The 19,647-nt window shown below is 47.4% G+C and overlaps 1 protein-coding gene across 7 annotated transcripts in view; it reads left to right on the forward strand.

Annotated features, from left to right (window-relative positions):
- The window catches only part of MTBP (MDM2 binding protein), a 101,358-nt gene that overhangs the window by 9,009 nt on the left and 72,702 nt on the right, over positions 1-19,647 (forward strand). For 2 of the 7 annotated variants that reach the window (XM_078786155.1, XM_078786157.1), the window contains exons 2-8: positions 11,266-11,364; positions 16,233-16,303; positions 16,439-16,578; positions 16,680-16,741; positions 16,862-17,015; positions 17,126-17,240; positions 17,404-17,532. In XM_078786155.1, the coding sequence (XP_078642281.1) occupies positions 11,266-11,364; positions 16,233-16,303; positions 16,439-16,578; positions 16,680-16,741; positions 16,862-17,015; positions 17,126-17,240; positions 17,404-17,532 (770 nt within the window). Of the gene's footprint in view, positions 1-11,264; positions 11,365-16,232; positions 16,304-16,438; positions 16,579-16,679; positions 16,742-16,840; positions 17,016-17,125; positions 17,241-17,403; positions 17,533-19,647 lie in introns of those variants that run through there. The other 5 variants (XM_078786154.1, XM_078786156.1, XM_078786158.1 and 2 more) reach the window with 4 other exon arrangements.

The following is a 19,647-nucleotide window of genomic DNA, read 5'->3' on the forward strand; positions in this document are numbered from 1 at the left end:
AGTTGAGTGTGATGAAAGGAGGAGGGGATGGTGGTGAGGGGAGTGATGAAAGGAGGAGGGGGTGGTGGTGAGGGGAGTGTGATGAAAGGAGGAGGGGGTGGTGGTGAGGGGAGTGTGATGAAAGGAGGAGGAGATGGTGGTGAGGGGAGTGTGATGAAAGGAGGAGGTGGTGTGAGGGGAGTGTGATGAAAGGAGGAGGGGAGTGTGATGAAGGGAGTGTGATGAAAAGGGGGGATGATGGTGAGGGGAGTGTGATGAAAGGAGGAGGGGATGGTGGTGAGGTGAGTGTGATGAAAGGAGGAGGGGATGGTGGTGAGGGGAGTGTGATGAAAGGAGGAGGAGATGGTGGTGAGGAGAGTGTGATGAAGGGAGTGTGATGAAAAGGGGGATGATGGTGAGGGGAGTGTGATGAAAGGAGGAGGGGATGGTGGTGAGGTGAGTGTGATGAAAGGAGGAGGGGATGGTGGTGAGGGGAGTGTGATGAAAGGAGGAGGAGATGGTGGTGAGGAGAGTGTGATGAAGGGAGTGTGATGAAAAGGGGGGGGGGGGGATGGTGGTGAGGGGAGTGTGATGAAAGGAGGAGGGGAGCGTGGTGAGGTGAGTGTGATGAAAGGAGGAGGGGATGGTGGTGAGGGGAGTGTGATGAAAGGAGGAGGAGATGGTGGTGAGGGGAGTGTGATGAAAGGAGGAGGGGATGGTGGTGAGGTGAGTGTGATGAAAGGAGGAGGAGATGGTGGTGAGGGGAGTGTGATGAAAGGAGGAGGGGATGGTGGTGAGGGAGTGTGATGAAAGGAGGAGGGGATGGTGGTGAGGGGAGTGTGATGAAAGGAGGAGGGGATGGTGGTGAGGGGAGTGTGATGAAAGGAGGAGGGGATGGTGGTGAGGTGAGTGTGATGAAAGGAGGAGGAGATGGTGGTGAGTTGAGTGTGATGAAAGGAGGAGGGGATGGTGGTGAGGGGAGTGATGAAAGGAGGAGGGGGTGGTGGTGAGGGGAGTGTGATGAAAGGAGGAGGGGGTGGTGGTGAGGGGAGTGTGATGAAAGGAGGAGGAGATGGTGGTGAGGGGAGTGTGATGAAAGGAGGAGGTGGTGTGAGGGGAGTGTGATGAAAGGAGGAGGGGGTGGTGGTGAGGGGAGTGTGATGAAAGGAGGAGGGGATGGTGGTGAGGTGAGTGTGATGAAAGGAGGAGGGGGTTGTGGTGAGGGGAGTGTGATGAAAGGAGGAGGGGTGGTGGTGAGGGTAGTGTGATGAAAGGAGGAGGGGATGGTGGTGAGGTGAGTGTGAAGAAAGGAGGAGGGGATGGTGGTGAGGTGAGTGTGATGAAAGGAGGAGGGGTGGTGGTGAGGGGAGTGTGATGAAAGGAGGAGGGGAGTGTGATGAAAGGAGGAGGGGATGGTGGTGAGGGGAGTGTGATGAAAGGAGGAGGAGGAGGAGGTGGTGGTGAGGGGAGTGTGATGAAAGGAGGAGGAGGTGGTGGTGAGGGGAGTGTGATGAAAGGAGGAGGGGGTGGTGGTGAGGGGAGTGTGATGAAAGGAGGAGGGGGTTGTGGTGAGGGGAGTGTGATGAAAGGAGGAGGGGAATGGTGGTGAGGGGAGTGTGATGAAAGGAGGAGGAGGGGGGGGGTGGTGGTGAGGGGAGTGTGATGAAAGGAGGAGGGGATGGTGGTGAGGGGAGTGTGATGAAAGGAGGAGGGGTGGTGGTGGTGAGGAGGGGGTGGTGGTGAGGGGAGTGTGATGAAAGGAGGAGGGGGTGGTGGTGAGGGGAGTGTGATGAAAGGAGGAGGGGGTGGTGGTGAGGGGAGTGTGATGAAAGGAGGAGGGGGTGGTGGTGAGGGGAGTGTGATGAAAGGAGGGGGTGGTGGTGAGGGGAGTGTGATGAAAGGAGGAGGGGATGGTGGTGAGGGGATTGTGATGAAAGGAGGAGGGGGTGGTGGTGAGGGGAGTGTGATGAAAGGAGGAGGGGTGGTGGTGAGGGGAGTGTGATGAAAGGAGGAGATGGTGGTGTGGTGAGTGTGATGAAAGGAGGAGGGGGTGGTGGTGAGGGAAGTGTGATGAAAGGAGGAGGAGGGGTGGTGGTGAGGAGTGTGATGAAAGGAGGAGGGGGTGGTGGTGAGGGGGAGTGTGATGAAAGGAGGAGGGGGTGGTGGTGAGGAGAGTGTGATGAAAGGAGGAGGGGATGGTGGTGAGGGGAGTGTGATGAAAGGAGGAGGAGATGGTGGTGAGGAGAGTGTGATGAAGGGAGTGTGATGAAAAGGGGGGGGGGGGGGAATGGTGGTGAGGGGAGTGTGATGAAAGGAGGAGGGGGTGGTGGTGAGGGGAGTGTGATGAAATGAGGAGGAGGAGGAGATGGTGGTGAGGGGAGTGTGATGAAAGGAGGAGGGGGTGGTGGTGAGGGGAGTGTGATGAAAGGAGGAGGGGGTGGTGGTGAGGGGAGTGTGATGAAAGGAGGAGGGGATGGTGGTGTGAGTGTGATGAAAGGAGGAGGGGGTGGTGGTGAGGTGAGTGTGATGAAAGGAGGAGGGGTGGTGGTGAGGGGAGTGTGATGAAAGGAGGAGGGGATGGTGGTGAGGTGAGTGTGATGAAAGGAGGAGGAGGAGATGGTGGTGAGGGGAGTGTGATGAAAGGAGGAGGGGGTGGTGGTGAGGGGAGTGTGATGAAAGGAGGAGGGGTGGTGGTGAGGGGAGTGTGATGAAAGGAGGAGGAGGAGGAGATGGTGGTGAGGAGATGGTGGTGAGGAGAGTGTGATGAAGGGAGTGTGATGAAAAGGGGGGGGGGGGATGGTGGTGAGGGGAGTGTGATGAAAGGAGGAGGAGATGGTGGTGAGGGGAGTGTGATGAAGGGAGTGTGATGAAAGGAGGAGGGGGTGGTGGTGAGGGGAGTGTGATGAAAGGAGGAGGGGATGGTGGTGAGGGGTGTGATGAAAGGAGGAGGAGATGGTGGTGAGGAGAGTGTGATGAAAGGAGGAGGGGGTGGTGGTGAGGAGAGTGTGATGAAAGGAGGAGGGGGTGGTGTTGAGGGGAGTGTGATGAAAGGAGGAGGGGATGGTGGTGAGGGTAGTGTGATGAAAGGAGGAGGAGATGGTGGTGAGGGGAGTGTGATGAAAGTAGGAGGAGATGGTGGTGAGGGGAGTGTGATGAAAGGAGGAGGAGGTGGTGGTGAGGGGAGTGTGATGAAAGGAGGAGGAGGAGGGGTGGTGGTGATGGGGAGTGTGATGAAAGGAGGAGGAGGAGGAGGAGGGGGTGGTGGTGAGGAGTGTGATGAAAGGAGGAGGAGGGGTGGTGGTGAGGGGAGTGTGATGAAAGGAGGAGGAGGGGGTGGTGGTGAGGGGAGTGTGATGAAAGGAGGAGGGGGTGGTGGTGAGGGGAGTGTGATGAAAGGAGGAGGAGGAGGAGGGGGTGAGGTGAGTGTGATGAAAGGAGGAGGGGATGGTGGTGAGGTGAGTGTGATGAAAGGAGGAGGGGTGGTGGTGAGGGGAGTGTGATGAAAGGAGGAGGGGGTGGTGGTGTGGGGAGTGTGATGAAAGGAGGAGGGGGTGGTGGTGAGGGGAGTGTGATGAAAGGAGGAGGGGGTGGTGGTGAGGGGAGTGTGATGAAAGGAGGAGGGGATGGTGGTGAGGGGAGTGTGATGAAAGGAGGAGGGGATGGTGGTGAGGGGAGTGTGATGAAAGGAGGAGGAGATGGTGGTGAGGTGAGTGTGATGAAAGGAGGAGGGGATGGTGGTGAGGGGAGTGTGATGAAAGGAGGAGGAGATGGTGGTGAGGGGAGTGTGATGAAAGGAGGAGGAGATGGTGGTGAGGGGAGTGTGATGAAAGGAAGAGGGGGTGGTGGTGAGGTGAGTGTGATGAAAGGAGGAGGGGATGGTGGTGAGGGGAGTGTGATGAAAGGAGGAGGAGATGGTGGTGAGGGGAGTGTGATGAAAGGAAGAGGGGGTGGTGGTGAGGTGAGTGTGATGAAAGGAGGAGGGGGTGGTGGTGAGGAGTGTGATGAAAGGAGGAGGAGATGGTGGTGAGGGGAGTGTGATGAAAGGAAGAGGGGGTGGTGGTGAGGTGAGTGTGATGAAAGGAGGAGGGGGTGGTGGTGAGGAGTGTGATGAAAGGAGGAGGGGATGGTGGTGAGGTGAGTGTGATGAAAGGAGGAGGCGGTGAGGTGAGTGTGATGAAAGGAGGTGGGGATGGTGGTGAGGTGAGTGTGAGTTTGGAGGTTATGGGGGGGGGGGGGGGAATGGGCTCGCTGAATGTGAGGATCTTTAGCATGGTCGGGGTGAAGCAGAGTGAAAGGATGTGATATATTTAATATTTCGCATAAGCTGGGCTCGGCACCTCGACAGAGGAGGTGGAATTGGCCTAATATTTCTCCGAGCGAGCAAGGAAGGCCTAATGCTTGCATGGTCTACATTTCCAAAAGCCTCACTCTGAGCACCTGTGGGAATCAAACCAACACCAGTGCAGGCAGCGCTCCGACACACATCCCCACCATGCTGTTCTCGTACCCAGATCACTCTGTTTGTAAAAGAAATGTCTCGTTCATGTGTTAAACCGTCCATGTCGAACGCAGTGATGAAGAAAAATTACCAAATGCACAGCAACTTCTTGAGAAGCTTCGTTTTTGCTTTTAATGTCCGCTAAGAAGTTTCAAGATTGAAGTGACACTCCTTTGGTACTCGTAGCGTCACAACACAACTTTACCTTTGATGAATTCCCATAATTCATTAATAGCGGAGGCAGCCACGTGGTGTCGACGAGTGATATAAATGATGTTTGTAGTTTCACAATGTACTACGATATAAGCTCCGCTTGCAAATCACCAGGAACATGCTTTCTTGTTTGAATATAATCCCAGGTATCATTTAAAGGTGTTGTCCTATCTTCCCTTCCATCTCGCAAAATGACATTCATATAAACTTCGGGATTGAATTCATACAGTGTCCCTGACGTGCAATCATGATGGGAAGAATGGTCTCGTCTTGTGTCCAAGTTACCTTGATGTACATCCTCATGTATACCATGTATATCACCAGGGCTCACCGGATGGCGGAGAGGCCAAGACTAACGCACACTCCGCACACTCGCATCTATGCTGTCTGGCCTGGATTTAGATCCCGACCGAGCTATAAACCATCATCCCGGTGTTTTACTGGCAGGGTGATTCATCGATGTGTGTGCCGTCCCTCAGATGGACGTTAAAGACCTCTCGGTGTCCTTCGCGAAGAGTAAGCGAGCTATCATCGGCACCATGAAGGAATTGCTAAATATTGTCCGAACTACGTCGGAGGTTGAGCACGGCGAGTATTCCAATACCCTCCAATAAGTTGAGGGAGATCTTTTAATTCCACAGTGGACTGAAAACAGGTCGACAATGATTATGATGATGATCCTTCCACCACCATTTGTTGATATATGTCATCAGTGTTATTATACAGTTGTGGCCAAAAATGGCACCCTTGCACAAAATTATTGACACCCGAGACTTAATATTTGGAAACACGGCCTATGGACAAAATAACTGCAGTCAAGTGCTTCCAATACCATGAATGAGCTTCCTCCACCTCTCTACTGGCAGTTTGTCCCACTCGTCTTGTACAAACTGCTCCAGTTCTCCCAGATTTGAAGGGTACCTTCTCCCAACTGCTGTTTTCAGATCTCACCACAGGTGTTCAATGGGATTTATATCTGGACTCGTTGCTGGCCACTTCAGAACAGTCCAGCGTTTTGTCTTGAACCATTCCTGGGTGCTTTTTGAAGTGTTTGGGGTCATTGTCCTGATGCAAGACCCATGACCTTCGACAGAGACACATCTTTCTGACACTGGGTTGAACATTGTGCTCCAAAATGCCTTGGTAATCTTCTGATTTCATGATGCCATGCACACATTCAAGGTACCCAGTGCCAGAGGCAGCACAGCAACCCCAAAAACATCACTGAACCTCCTCCATGTTTGACTGTAGGGAAGGTGTTCTTTTCTTTGAAGGCTTCATTTTGATTTCAGTAAACATAGAGATGATGTGCTTTACCAAAAAGCTCAAATTTGGTTTCATCTGTCCACAGAAGGATTTTGGCTTGTTCAGGTGTGTTTTGGAAAACTCCAGTTGGGCATTGTTATGTCTCTATCTCAGCAGTTGGGTCCTCCTGGGTCTCCTACCATAGACCCCCCTTTCATTGAGTTGGCAACGGATGGTGAGAGTTGATACTGTCGTACCTTGTGTCTGAAGGTGGTGGAGTGATCAAATACAATAACACTGATGATGGGATATATAAACAACCAGTGGTGGAGTGATCATATACAATAACACTGATGATGGCATATATCAACAAAACATGGTGGAGTGATCATATACAGTCATGTGAAAAAGTAAGTACACCCCATGTAAAGTTTTGACTTTTTCAACATATTTCAACATACAGCTATTTGATCTTCATTTCAACAATATTGACAGATAAAGGTGATATAATATAACAAATATCATGAAACATTTACATTTTGTAGTCCATTGTATAATTTAAATAAACATAAATGCAAATTTCGCATGTGGAAAAAGTAAGTACACCCCTACATTTATCACTACTTCAAATACCTGAAATTAGAATCAGATGCACCACCTCAGGTGCAAATTATAAGAACATCATCAGAGAGGATCTTGGAGGAACCTGTCTTATTTAAATCTCAGACATTTAGTTTGGTTTGCTCTTTGTTGTTGAAGTGTGCGGCATTTGCGGTGTGCGGTGCGGCGTCACTATGTCTAGATCAAAAGAGCTCTAAGGCCTTCAGAAAGAAGGTTATAGATGCCTACGAGTCTGGGAAGGGATTTAAAAAATCTCCAATCAATATTTGAAATCAATCATTCGACTGTCCGGAAGATCTTCTGCAAGTGGAGAAGATTCCAAACAACTGCGAACTTGTTCAGGCCAGGCTGCCACAGCAAGTTCAGCCTGAGAGCAGATGGCAAGATGCTGAAAGAAGTCTCTGAGAACCCCAGAATGTCATCACGGGGCCTACAGGTAGCTCTTGCCACTGTTGATGTCAAAGTGCATGAGTCAACCATCAGAAAGAGGCTGCACAAACTTGATCTACATGGGAGGTGTCAGGAGGAAACCTTTGCTGTCCAGAAAGAACATCAGGGCAAGATTAAAGTTTGCCAATGAACACCTCGGAAAAGACCAGCACTTCTGGAACAATGTGCTCTGGACAGATGAATCTTACGTAGAGCTATTTGGCCACAGTACCAGAAGACATGTTTGGCGAATATCAAAGACAGCATTTGACCACAAGAACCTGATACCAGCTGTAAAGCTTGGTGGTGGAAATATTATGGTTTGGGGCAGCTTTGCTGCATCAGGGCCTGGGCAGCTCACCATCATATAATTCACTATGAATTCTTCATTGTACCAGAGGGTGCTTGAGGATAATGTGAGGCCATCTGTCGGAAAGTTGAAGCTCAACCGAAGGTGGACCTTGCAACATGACAAGGACCCTAAATATACCAGATCCACCAAGGAATGGCTGAAAAGAAAGAAATGGAGGGTTCTGGAATGGCCAAGTTAAAGCCCGGATCTAAATCCCATCGAGATGTTGTGGGGGGATTTGAAACGAGCTGTGGATGCAAGAAACCCCTCAGACATTGCACATCTGAAAGAATTCTGCATGGAGGAGTGGGCAAAAATTTCTCCCAGTTGATGTCAGAGACGACAACAACAACAACAGGCATTTTAAGGCCATTTTCCCTGCAAGAGCGGGGGTTAGCCTTGTGGGTCCCCATGACAATATTCTCCATTTTGCCCTATTTTCTGCATCTCCCCTTGTTAACCCCCTTGCCCGCATTTCTTCTTCCACAATCGGTAGCCAAGTCTTTCTCGGTCTTCCCCGTCCTCGACTTCCGTCTACATTCATTTCCATCACTTCTCAACCAGTCACTTCCATCCTTCCTCAACACATGACCAAACAATCTCAAACTGTTTCTCTTCACAGCATCCATCACAGGCTCTATTCCAATCATCTTTCGCAATTCATCATTTGTCCTCCTCTCTCTCAACGATACTCCACACATCCACAGAACCATTTGCATTTCCACCCTTTCCAGCCTTCGTTGCTGCTCTATGTTCATTACCCATGTCACGATGCCATAAATCATAACACTTCTCACACATTCAGCATCCACCTTTCCCTTCAGCTTCAACGACACTCCCCTCCTCGTCAGCACGCCACTCAGTTCCCGAAACTTCTTCCATGCACATCTCACTCGAGCAACCGTTGCCGAGTCTGATCCACCTTCTCCATTCAGCATGTCTCCTAGGTAACAAAATGTTTTCACACCTTCCAGCTTCACGCCATCTCCAAGATCCAACTCAACATTTCCTCCATCTGCAGCTCCCTCTGTGCACACCTTACACTTGAATGTAGCTGCCACACTGGTTAATGACCCTCTCAAACCACTACATTTTTGATGAACCCACTCAGCGCACATTGTACATTGAATGGAATTCACTCCGACACCCTTCCTGCACACAGCACACGGCCACTTCCCAGTTCTTTCCACCTCACCACATGCTTTACCACTTGCCATCACCTTCGTTTTTCCGATATTCACCTTCAGACCTTTTGTCTCCATACATTCCTTCCACTTGTTCATCTTCTCCTTAAGTCCATCCATACTTTCTGCATACAACAACTCCCACGGTAAACCCTCCTTTACATTCCGAGCCAGCACCTCCATCACAGCTACAAATAGTAGTGGACTTAGTACCGACCCCTGATGCACTCCCACCTTCACCTCAAACTCACCACTGTTCCCGTCCTTCGTCCTTACAGCTGTGCGCGCTCTTTTGTACATTGTTATCACTACTCTGATCAACCATTCCTCCACTCCTAACTTCCTCAATGCCCATGTCACTACTTCACGTGGAACCCTATCGAATGCTTTCTCCAGATGAACAAACCCAAGAAACAACTCCTTCCACTTCTCCATGTACTTCTCCTGCAACTGCCTCACAATAAAAAGCGCGTCTGTCGTGCCTCTTCCTGGCATAAATCCAAACTGCATTTCATCAATCTTCACTGTCTTCCTTATCCTCCTTTCCAACACCCTTTCCAATGCCTTCATTCCATGCTCCAATAACTGTATCGCTCGGTACGAGCCACAGTCCAGAGGGTCACCTTTCCCCTTGTATAGAGGGACGATGGTAATCGGTTCCCAATCCACTGGAATGCGGCCTTCTTTCACCACCAAATTGCAGATCTCTGTCATTCTCTTCACACCCCAATTTCCCGCTGCCTTCAACATATCTCCCACAACTCACGTCAGCCCTCCCGCTTTTCTACTCTTCATTGCTTTTATCGCTTCCCCAACTTCCTTCTCGGTTATCTTCTCTGCCGGTTCTAAAACTGGGTTACTCTCTATGTTGCCATCCCATTCATTCTCTGCATTCAACAGTATTTCCATATATCTCTTCCATCTTCCTTTAATTCCATCTGGATCCACAACGATTTGTCCCACTTCATCCTTCAAGCAACTCACCCCCATCACATCACAGCTCTCTTTCGCTATATGTTTTGCAATCCTGAATACCACTCTCTGACCCTCTTCCAAATCCAAGCGTTCTCCAAACATTTTCCTGCATGCCTCCTGTGCCTTTGCTACCTCTTTCTTTGCAGCCTTCTTGGCTGCCTTATAACTTTCATGCTCTGCCTTTTCTGCCCCCATACCCTTCGCCTTCTGCCACTCCTTGAACTTCTTCCTCTTCTCGTCAATCTTATTTCCAACTTCATCATCCCACCACCATGTTTCCGAGTGCCTCGGTGGTCCTTTTGTCCATCCACATACCTCACCAACGGCTCCCAACAGACTATCTTTCATTGACATCCAACCACTTTCAAGCTCAACCACATCATCCTCTACCATACTCAGCCTCTCTTTTAATGCCTCCCTCACTGTCACCTCTTTCAACCTCCACACCTTCATTCTCGGTTGGTACTTCACCCGCCGAGCTCTCCTCGCACCTTTCACCCTGATGTCGCAGACAACGAAGTGGTGCTGTGAAACAGCCTCCTCCCCCGGGATCACCTTTGTGTCCCGGAGGTGCCCCCTATCTCGCCTACGCACCAGCAGGTAGTCAACGGTTGTCATCGACCCACCTGACGTGTATGTAACAAGCTTATTATCCTCTTTCTGGAACTGAGTATTACAAATCAACAAATCAGCTCCATCAGCAAACTCCAAAATCCTTTCACCTTCTCCATTTCTCACACCATATCCGTAACCCCCATGAACTCCCTCAAAACCGTCCATACTCCTTCCCACATGTCCATTTAGGTCTCCTCCTACCACAACAACTTCCTCATCTTTCACGTTTTCCATCAGCTTCTCCATCGCACACCAGAACTTGTCCTTCTCTTCATCGCTCCGACCAACCTGCGGAGCATATCCTGAGATGATGTTCACCAAGAGCTTTCAATCATCATTTTCACCATCATCAACCTATCACTCACTCTAGTCACACTCACCACACTGTCTACAAACTCCTCAGAAAACAGGACACCAACACCATTCACTCCCTCCGGGCACCCTTGGCAAACAAACTTGTATTTCTGTCCCTGCCTACCCTTCACCATTCTCACACCACTTCCCTTCCATCTCGTCTCTTGCACACAACATATGTCCACTCTTCTTCTGACCAATACTTCCACCACTTCTCCTGATCTCCCTGTCATTGTCCCTACATTCCATGTCCCAAACCTCAGAAACCGATCTCCACGTCGGGCATCCGACGTTTCGTCGTCATAAATGGAATGATTTCCACCCTTGCTTCGATCGGGTTCCCCACCTTGAGTTTTGACGAGAGAGAGTGGGGTCCCCCACGGGGTACTTCGGGCTGTACCCTGCCCATATGTAGTTGTAATTGTCATGGTTCTCTTTTTGAGGCAATGTTTTTATGGCCGGATGCCCTCCCTGACGCCAACCCTTTTCGTCGCCTCTTACGACACGCAGTGATACGGTGTACCTATTCTAAACCGGGGTACACAGGTGGCAAAACAATTTGGCCACGATGCAGTTTGGAAATGGTTATCATGGTGAAAACTTCCTTGACATCTTCGACGACAGAGCGTGCTGTCACTTTCTAACAAATGTATGGATTCTTAACCTGTGTTCGCAAAGTGTGATTTAACATGTTGAAGTTATTTAAATATTATGGTAACTACTCTTGTTGATATTTTACTCAGAAGCCTTCTGTCACCTGCACTTTTGACTCCTTTGTTTGGACATTTTTTTGTGTGCAGGAAATACAGAAGAGTTTCGAGGAGCTTTGTCATTTTATCGTTGCCTCCAACAGTACGTCTTGGAGATATCCACAAGAATACCGTTTTTGAGGTTCAATGGTGAGGAGTTTGGAGTGAGGTGTTTTCTGCCCTTGGCCATGTGCCGTGTATTATTCATGCAAATCTGGTGGGCAACACGACCCTCTTATATGATCATTTATCTGTACTGGCGAAGAATCCGTCCTTACGGATGGGTTACGTAGCCCGGAATCATGGACTGGATGGTTTGTGATGGGACCGGCCCCTCATCCCCTCTCAAAGGCGGAAATCCGCACCTTTCTTTCAAACGCCTAAAATCCTCAATTTTCATCCGATTGAAATTTGAATAGAAATTACACATCAGATAACTGAATTCAGCCACCAACTATTTTTGAGATTAACATGGGCCAAAAGGTCATTATAGGCCAAAAGGTCTACCACTTTTTTCCAGATTTCTAAAATCCTAAGTTTTAATCCGATTGACTTGAAATTTGAAAAAGATTTGCACATCAGCTAACTGAATTCAACCAACAAGTATTTTTGAGGGTCAACATAGGCCAAAGGGACCACATAGGCGTAAAGTCAACCACTCCTTTCAAATATCTAAAATCCTCAATTTTCATCCAATTGACTTGAAATTTGAAAAAGATTTGCACATCAGCTAACTTAAACAAACCACCAACTATTTTTGAGGTCAACATAGGCCAAAAGGTCAATGTCGGCTAAATTTCTAAAATTGTCAATTTTCATCTGATTAACTTAAAAGTTGAAGACGATTTGCATATCGGATCACTGAATTCAACCACCAATTATTTGTGAGGTCAAAAGGATGCTCTACTGAGTGCCATTCTGCTTTGTTCTCTTTACCTCTGCCACCAAAGGTGGATGGAGGTTATGTTTTCATCCTTGTATGTCTGTCTGTTTGATTGTCCGTTTGTGAAAAATATATCTCAAAATGTTGTGGACGGATTCGGATGAAAGCTGGCAGAGATGTCGCGTATGTGACGAGGACGAAATGATTAGATTTTGGTGATGATCCGGATTCGGATCCGGCTACTAGAATTTTTTGAGTGAATCTTCACCATTGAACAAGATATATCAAAAGTTGTGGACGGATTTGGACGAAACTTGGTGGACCAGTTGGGTGTCTGACAAGGACGATTCGATTCAATTTTGGTGAAGATCTGAATATGGATTCGGATATGAGAATTATTTAATTTTGAAGTCATACTTCACCATTGGGAGATCAAGCGAAAAGCAATTATACAACATTATATTAAATTTTTTGTTTTTAATATACAAGATCGAGGCTCATGTAAGAGCTAATAACATCAATCACAAAAAAAAAACGGACACACAAAACATACAATAAAGGGAGCGGGAGACAAGATGGGGGAGAGAGAGGGAAGCACACAAGTACAACAGCAGAGAACAGGGACATCGGGAGATCTGTGGGAGGGAGAAGGCCTGGGCGGAGGAGGCATGGGAAACGGGGGGAGGGGGGTGGCGAGAGGTATGAAACACATGGATAATGCTAGGACTTCCAGGAAAGAAGTTGGTATTTCAAAAAAGTGTATCTGGGGTGAATTAACGGGGGTATAAAAGATCAAGGTTTTGGATGGGGAAGATAAGAGATGGTGGTGAACAGCTGTTTTAAAGACCTGGAGGGCGGAGTGGGATTGAAGAGAGTGAGGGAGTTTGTTCCAGAGCCGGGAGTAAAGAGGAATGAAAGAGTGATGGTGAGCAGAGAGTCTTGATTTTGGCAGTTTAACCATCAGAGGGTTGTTGGCAGATCTTGTGCGACCTGCAGGAATATTTGGGGGATAGAGCACAGATGGAGCTGGGGGAGCAAGGCCGGAGAGGAGTTGGTAGAAGACAGAAAGACCACCAACCTGCCTGCGGTGAGTGAGTGAAAGGCCCTCACAATCAGCTTCATCACGGGAGATTCCAATGATTCTGAAAGCTTTGGTTTCAACAGCGTGAAGTCGAGCTAGGTGCGAGGCAGGAGCACCAGCCCAGAGAGGAGAGCAGTATTCCATTGAGCTGTGGATGAAAGCCTTGTATGTGGTGACGAGCTCAGGTGTGCAAAGGAAGGACTTTGCATGACGGAGGATGCCTCGTCGGCGACTGGCTTTGGAGGCCAGCTTGGAAATGTGCTTCCCAGGAAAGATCATGGCAGATAGTGAGACCCAAAAGCTTGAGTGACAGAACTTCTTGGAGAGGATTGTTCAGAAAGTAAATGGGAGGGTTTGCCAGACGATCTTTTCGGAGAGACATGGTAAGAGAGTGAGATTTGTCAGGATTCAAAGACATGTTCCATTCGTTTGACCAGTCTGTGATTTTGTCCAGGTCTGCAGAGAGTGAGGACGCTGCAGACTGCCAATCTGAGGGATTAGGAATGGAGCGGTAGAGAGTGGAGTCATCAGCAAAGAGATAGAGAGGATTTTCCAGAGAGTCGGAGAGATCATTGATGAAAACCAGAAAAAGCACAGGGCCCCAGAACACTTCCTTGAGGAACTCCAGCCTGAACAGGAAGGGGCGATGAGAGAAATCCATTCAGGGCCACACGTTGCTTACGACCAGAGAGGAAATCCGCAAGCCATGAGTGGAGATTTCCATGGAAACCATAGGAGGAGAGTTTGGTGAGCAGAGCTGGGTGCCAGACCGTATCGAAGGCACGAGATATGTCAATGGAGACGGCTCTGATTTCCTGTTTGGCATTGAGGACCTCCATCGATTGTTGAGACAGCAGCAGCAGCATGTCCGGAGTAGAATGACCTGGTCTGACTCCAAATTGAAGATCAGAGATCAAGCCATTGGAGAAGAGGAAGGATTTGATATCCGAAGCAATGATCGATTCCATGACCTTGGTGATTATTGAGAGCAGGCTGATGAGTCTGTAGTTGCAAGGATCTGTTTTTGCACCTTTTTAATAATGTTGTGTAAAGTGGTCATGTTGGCTGATTTCCAAACTGATGGCAGACGACCTTCAGCAAAAGAGAGGGTGAATAGTACAGAGAGAGGGTGAGATAGAGCGGCAGAGCAGGATTTTATAACCTGTGGGCTGATGCCGTCTGGTCCAGTTGCAGAATCAGAATCGAGGTTTGACAAAAACTTCTCCACCTTGTTAGAAGAGAAGGACACAGAGTCCAGGAGCAGCTGGGTTCGACTGGGTAAGGTGGTTACAGAGAGGGATGGGTTTGGGACACAAGATTTTGAGGCAAACACTGAGTTGAGGAATTTGGCTTTTTCACGTGCGGAGTCAGCTCTGTAGCCATTTGAGGAAAGGGAGGGGATGGAGGGGGAACAAACACCAGAAACGGATTTGACCAGATGCCACCAGGATTTAGAGGAGGGAGACAGGTTTGAGAGTTCAGTCTTGAGAGTAGAGAGATATTGTTTCCTGGCTCTCCTGAGGGTAGACACACACCTGTTCCACGCTCGGTGAAAGGAACTGAGATTGCCTTCAGTTGGATTAGCCTTCCATGAGGTGAAGACAAGTTGTTTAAGGGCAACTGCCTCACCACAATATTCAATGTACCATGGACGGAAGGAAGGGTACGAGAACTGAAGACGAGATGGCATAAATCTGTGCATGAGAGTTTACTTTGGAAGAATTCCCAGGGAGAGTTGATGTCGGAGGCAGTAGAGATGGGAGACCAGTCCAGATGATTGATGGCTGCCGGAAGACCGTGCCAGTCATCCTGAGTGAAATGCCAGACTTGTCGGAGCTGAGGAGGCTTTCTGAGAATGGCCAGAGAGATGTCTACTCTAACAAGCAAATTATCAGAAGAACCGAATGCAGCAGAAGAAGAGCATCAGACATTTGCAGAGAAGTTTGTCATCACCAAGTCTAGAAGAGAAGATGCTCCGTTGACTGAGATCCGGGTCGGGAAATTGACAGATTGTGTCAGTCCCAACGAGTCGCAGAAGTCCTTTGCTGAGGTGCCATGACTGGTGAGAGAGGAACCCACACCCACCCAGCTGGCATGATGACAGTTGAAGTCACCACATATGAGGAAGAGAGAGTTGGGATGAGTGGGTAGAAGTTGGTCCATGTTGTCAGGCAGTGAAATGTAAATGGAGTCATCACTGTTTGGAGGACGGTACAGAACAAATATGAACAAAAGGTGGGAGCAGCGAGGAAGCCGTAGCCAGAGGTACTCCTGGGGGTGGGGTGGAGAGAGGTCAGTGCAGGGAGAGTGAGGAAGAGGGTTTTTTTTGATAAAGATAGCAACCCCACCACCAGGACGAGGCTCAGGTCTATCATACCGGAGGAGGGAGTAACCAGGAAGAGATATTAAGGAATCAGGGACATCTTGAAGGAGGAAAGTTTCTGTTAAGCAGTTTACGTCTGCTTTGACAGAAGCAATCTGTATGGAGACTTGGTGGACGAGTTGGTTTGTGAGTTATGGACTCGTTATGACTAAACTTGGTGGACGAGTTGGTTTGGTGACAAGAACAAGCTGATTAGAATTTGGTTCAGGTCAGAATCCAGATCCGGCCTATCAGTGGATACAAAACATTGACTGTTCAGCCTGGCGGAGGAGGTATGTGCTCTCCCGAGTGCCGTTCTTGTTGCTATTGAAACCTGTAAACCATCTCTCATTTGAAATTGTAACACTGACTCTTTTAGTTGTCAGACTTCTGTCATGTGATCTTTGCAATAAAACTGAGTTTAATTGAATTGAAAAGTGAAATTGTGTAATCGGCTTCCCAGTGGAATGAGTCTGTTGGCCAATGTGAGTTGTTTTTCACATCCTGAGGTTTTGTGGAATTTAATTTTGATTTTTAAAATCAAATCAAATATATGATTTCACTTTGAGAATGGTGAGCAGATGTCATCTCTGAAGGAAATGCTGTCCCAGCCTCATCTGCGATGAAGTTGTCATGTTTTTCAATGAACCATAATGAATTACGAGAGTGATCAGAGACTTTTCTTTTACTAGAATACCACTGTGACCCTCTTGTTGGACCCCGGTGGTATTTTGCCATACAGGCCGTGGCGGTACACTACCAGGTTAGAACATTCCATTTGTTTTCACACACCGACATTTTCTGAACTACATATAAACGTGAATGCCTATTTGAAGGTCATCGATTTTTCGGGCCTCGTGAGGAAATTACTTTTGTCTAAATCTAACAATCGTGTCAGATCTGCAGTCCGGAATGGAGCGAGATCACAAAGGTGCCTTCGAGTAATGAGGGCGAAATGGATGAGGCGACCCCTCCCGTCGGTGCCTGTGTCCGAGCTGTGGAAGAGTTTGAGAAGGAAAGACTCGAAACATCTGCACTGTGAGCTCTTTGTCTTTCTGACAAGTTGAGATTGATTTTTGTTACATCACATGTGGATTGATTCCCCTCCCTCACTCCCTTGTAATTTCCTCGTTTGGCAGGAATGACTTGGAAGAAGCGGCTGAATGTCTGCACCTGCTCGCAGACAAACTCCCCCCTCCAGGTAACAAGAGAATGGCACACGATTTGTATGTCACCATCTTTGAAGTTATGATAATTGGATTTCCTCCAAGAAGAGATAAAACGATGTTAAGTAGTTCAGTCATTGTATGTGTGGGAACAGGCCGTGCGTTGCTGGATGTGGTGTGGGTGGTAGGACGGTCCGTGAGGCTCCCGGAAGGCCTTCCCGTCATCGGAGCGCTGAAACGCATGCACGCTTGGCACAAGGCGGCTATTTCGATCATGCCAATCGCACACGAAAACCCTCGTCAGGATGAGTACGTTTGGGCTGAGAATTTTATTTAATTATGTACATATCTCTTAGCATTGGGACATTTTCAGCCTTCATCAATCCTTCTTTCAATGGCGGTGCTTTGTGTATTTTCAGGAAGGTAGATGACCACATCCGTTTTTACCTGGATGCTGAATGCAAGAGCGATGCACACGATGTGATTTCATCCTCTACATTGTGGAGAGGAACCTTCCAACTGCGAGTCCAAAGGGCAAGTTTGAAATGGTTTTACTTTCTTTTTAACTTGACTGATTATTAAATGGTATTCTTCCTCAAAAAGGCATTGTACTATGATGAGCATTGTAAACTATGATAAGCATTATAAGCACCGACGTGAACGTAATTGTAAACACTGACGTGAACCTTCCTCACAGGCTGCACCTGGGATCGAGCTTCCTGGCTTTGTGCTGAAATTCTGTGAGCCATCCCATCCTGTCTCCATGTCCCCTCTACCATACAATGCAAAGCATCCACATGTGCGGCCTCGTGGACAACGTGGACAGGTACACGTTCAGCAATACACCCATGATGCATGTGTCTTGTCTCTTGTTATTTGTGCCTTTTTAAAAAGGGTCTTAGGAGCTCGTATTAGCGGTGATCAAACGGCATTGTAGAGTACAGATTGGGTGGCAGCATTTGAGAATAAAATAATTTTTGTGTTGATTTGATAGTTCCTAACTCTGTGTGAAATTATTATCTCCCCAAGAAGAGAAAACAAACAAGTACAGATTCAATCAAAGTACACCGCCCCCATGCCAAATAAATAAATATCCTCCAGCGCGGCATTGCCGGGGTGTCTTCGGCACCCGGCAATACGCCGTGCAGCTCATAGAAACTGTATTGGGAGGGAGAGGTGTGCAATAATGTATTGATTAATTGCATAATTAAAATCAACAAATAATGATCATACAATATTTTCTTAATCAATTGCCTAATAGCATACCTAAACCACCAGTGCTTTATCTGAAGCTGTAACTTTTTGAAAATTAATTAAACTAGAGAGGTTCCAGGGAACCTGAACTCAACTGGTCTATATCAATATGGTTAGAATATGCATAATAGAACCACAAACTATGTAGTTTATATGTGCTAAAAAAATATGACAAAAATTGATTTTTCAATATGGCCGCCCTGCCGCGCCCATTCTTGGGCGTGCAACGCCCAAATGCAATCCCAAACTAGTTTATGTCTTAAAGATGCTGCATAACGAGTTTCATCAAATTTCATCAATATTTGTGACTTTTAGAGCGTAGACGTCATTGTTTACAGACAGACGACAGACAGACAGACGACAGACAGACAGACGACAGACAGACAGACGACAGACAGACGGACGACAGACAGACGGACGACAGACAGACGGACGACAGACAAACGGACGACAGACAGACGGACGACAGACAGACGGACGACAGACAGACAGACGGACGACAGACAGACGGACGACGGATGACGGACACTGGGTGTCGACAAAAACTCAGCTGGACATAGTCCAGTTGAGTTAATAAGTCATTAATCGGAAAAATTCAATAATTGATTGATTCATCAATGAATCAAAATGATCCTTTCTAGCAACATCACTTGGTCACTGTCGTGCCCAAATATCAGCTTCCAAGCTCAAAAGGTGCCTGAGATATTGCCCAGATGAGAAAGAAAATAAATAATGAAAATAAATAAATAATGATCATAAAATAATAAATCAATTGGCTAATAGAAGACCTCAAAAACCACTGTTTCATCCGAATCTGTAACTTGAAAAAAATTAATGGATTAAGTCATTATTCGATTAATTAAATAATTAATCGAATAATTGGTTTATCAATAAATCAAAAATACCCTTTACAGCCAGATCACTTGGTCATTGTCATGTCCAAATCTCAGCTTCCTAGGTCAAAAGGTGCTTGAGATATTGCCCAGATGAAAAGGAAATAAATAAGTACTCAATTAATCGATAATAATTAAGTAACTACTCAATTAATTCATTAATCAAAAAACAAAAATACCGTTTTTGCCAAAGCACTTACTCACTATTGTGCTGAAATTTCACCTTCCTAGCTCAAAGGATGGCTGAGATATTACCCGGACAAACAAGAAAACAAACAAATGAAAAATCAATCATGGAGCGACACTTGGTAAAAAGAGAACAAAGCAGAATGGCACTCAGTGGAGCATCCTTTTGACCTCACAAATAATTGGTGGTTGAATTCAGTTACCCGATATGAAAATCCAATTCAAATTTCAAGTCAATCGGATTAAAATTGAGTATTTTAGAAATTAGAAAAAAAGTGGTTGCCTTTGGCCTATGTTGAACTTTTGACCTCAAAAATATATAGGATTTTGTCGGACCACGAACTCGACAATTTGGTGAAGTTTCGTGAAGATCGGTTTAAAATTGTGACCTGCAGGCAAGTTTAAGTGAGCGGACACACACACACACACACACACACACACACACACACACACACACACACACACACACACACTTTTTTTTTTTTTGCCAGTTAACAAGAAACCGGAGTGAAAACTGAGTACTCCCTTTCAGCCTGCATCATCGCCAGGCTCCCTTTGGTGCCCGGCAATGATGTCATGCAGCGCCTGGAGATGGCATACGAAAGGAG

The sequence above is a fragment of the Myxine glutinosa genome, chromosome 10, assembly GCF_964187855.1.
Source record: "Myxine glutinosa chromosome 10, kmMyxGlut1.1, whole genome shotgun sequence".
Taxonomy (NCBI): Eukaryota; Metazoa; Chordata; class Myxini; order Myxiniformes; family Myxinidae; genus Myxine; species Myxine glutinosa.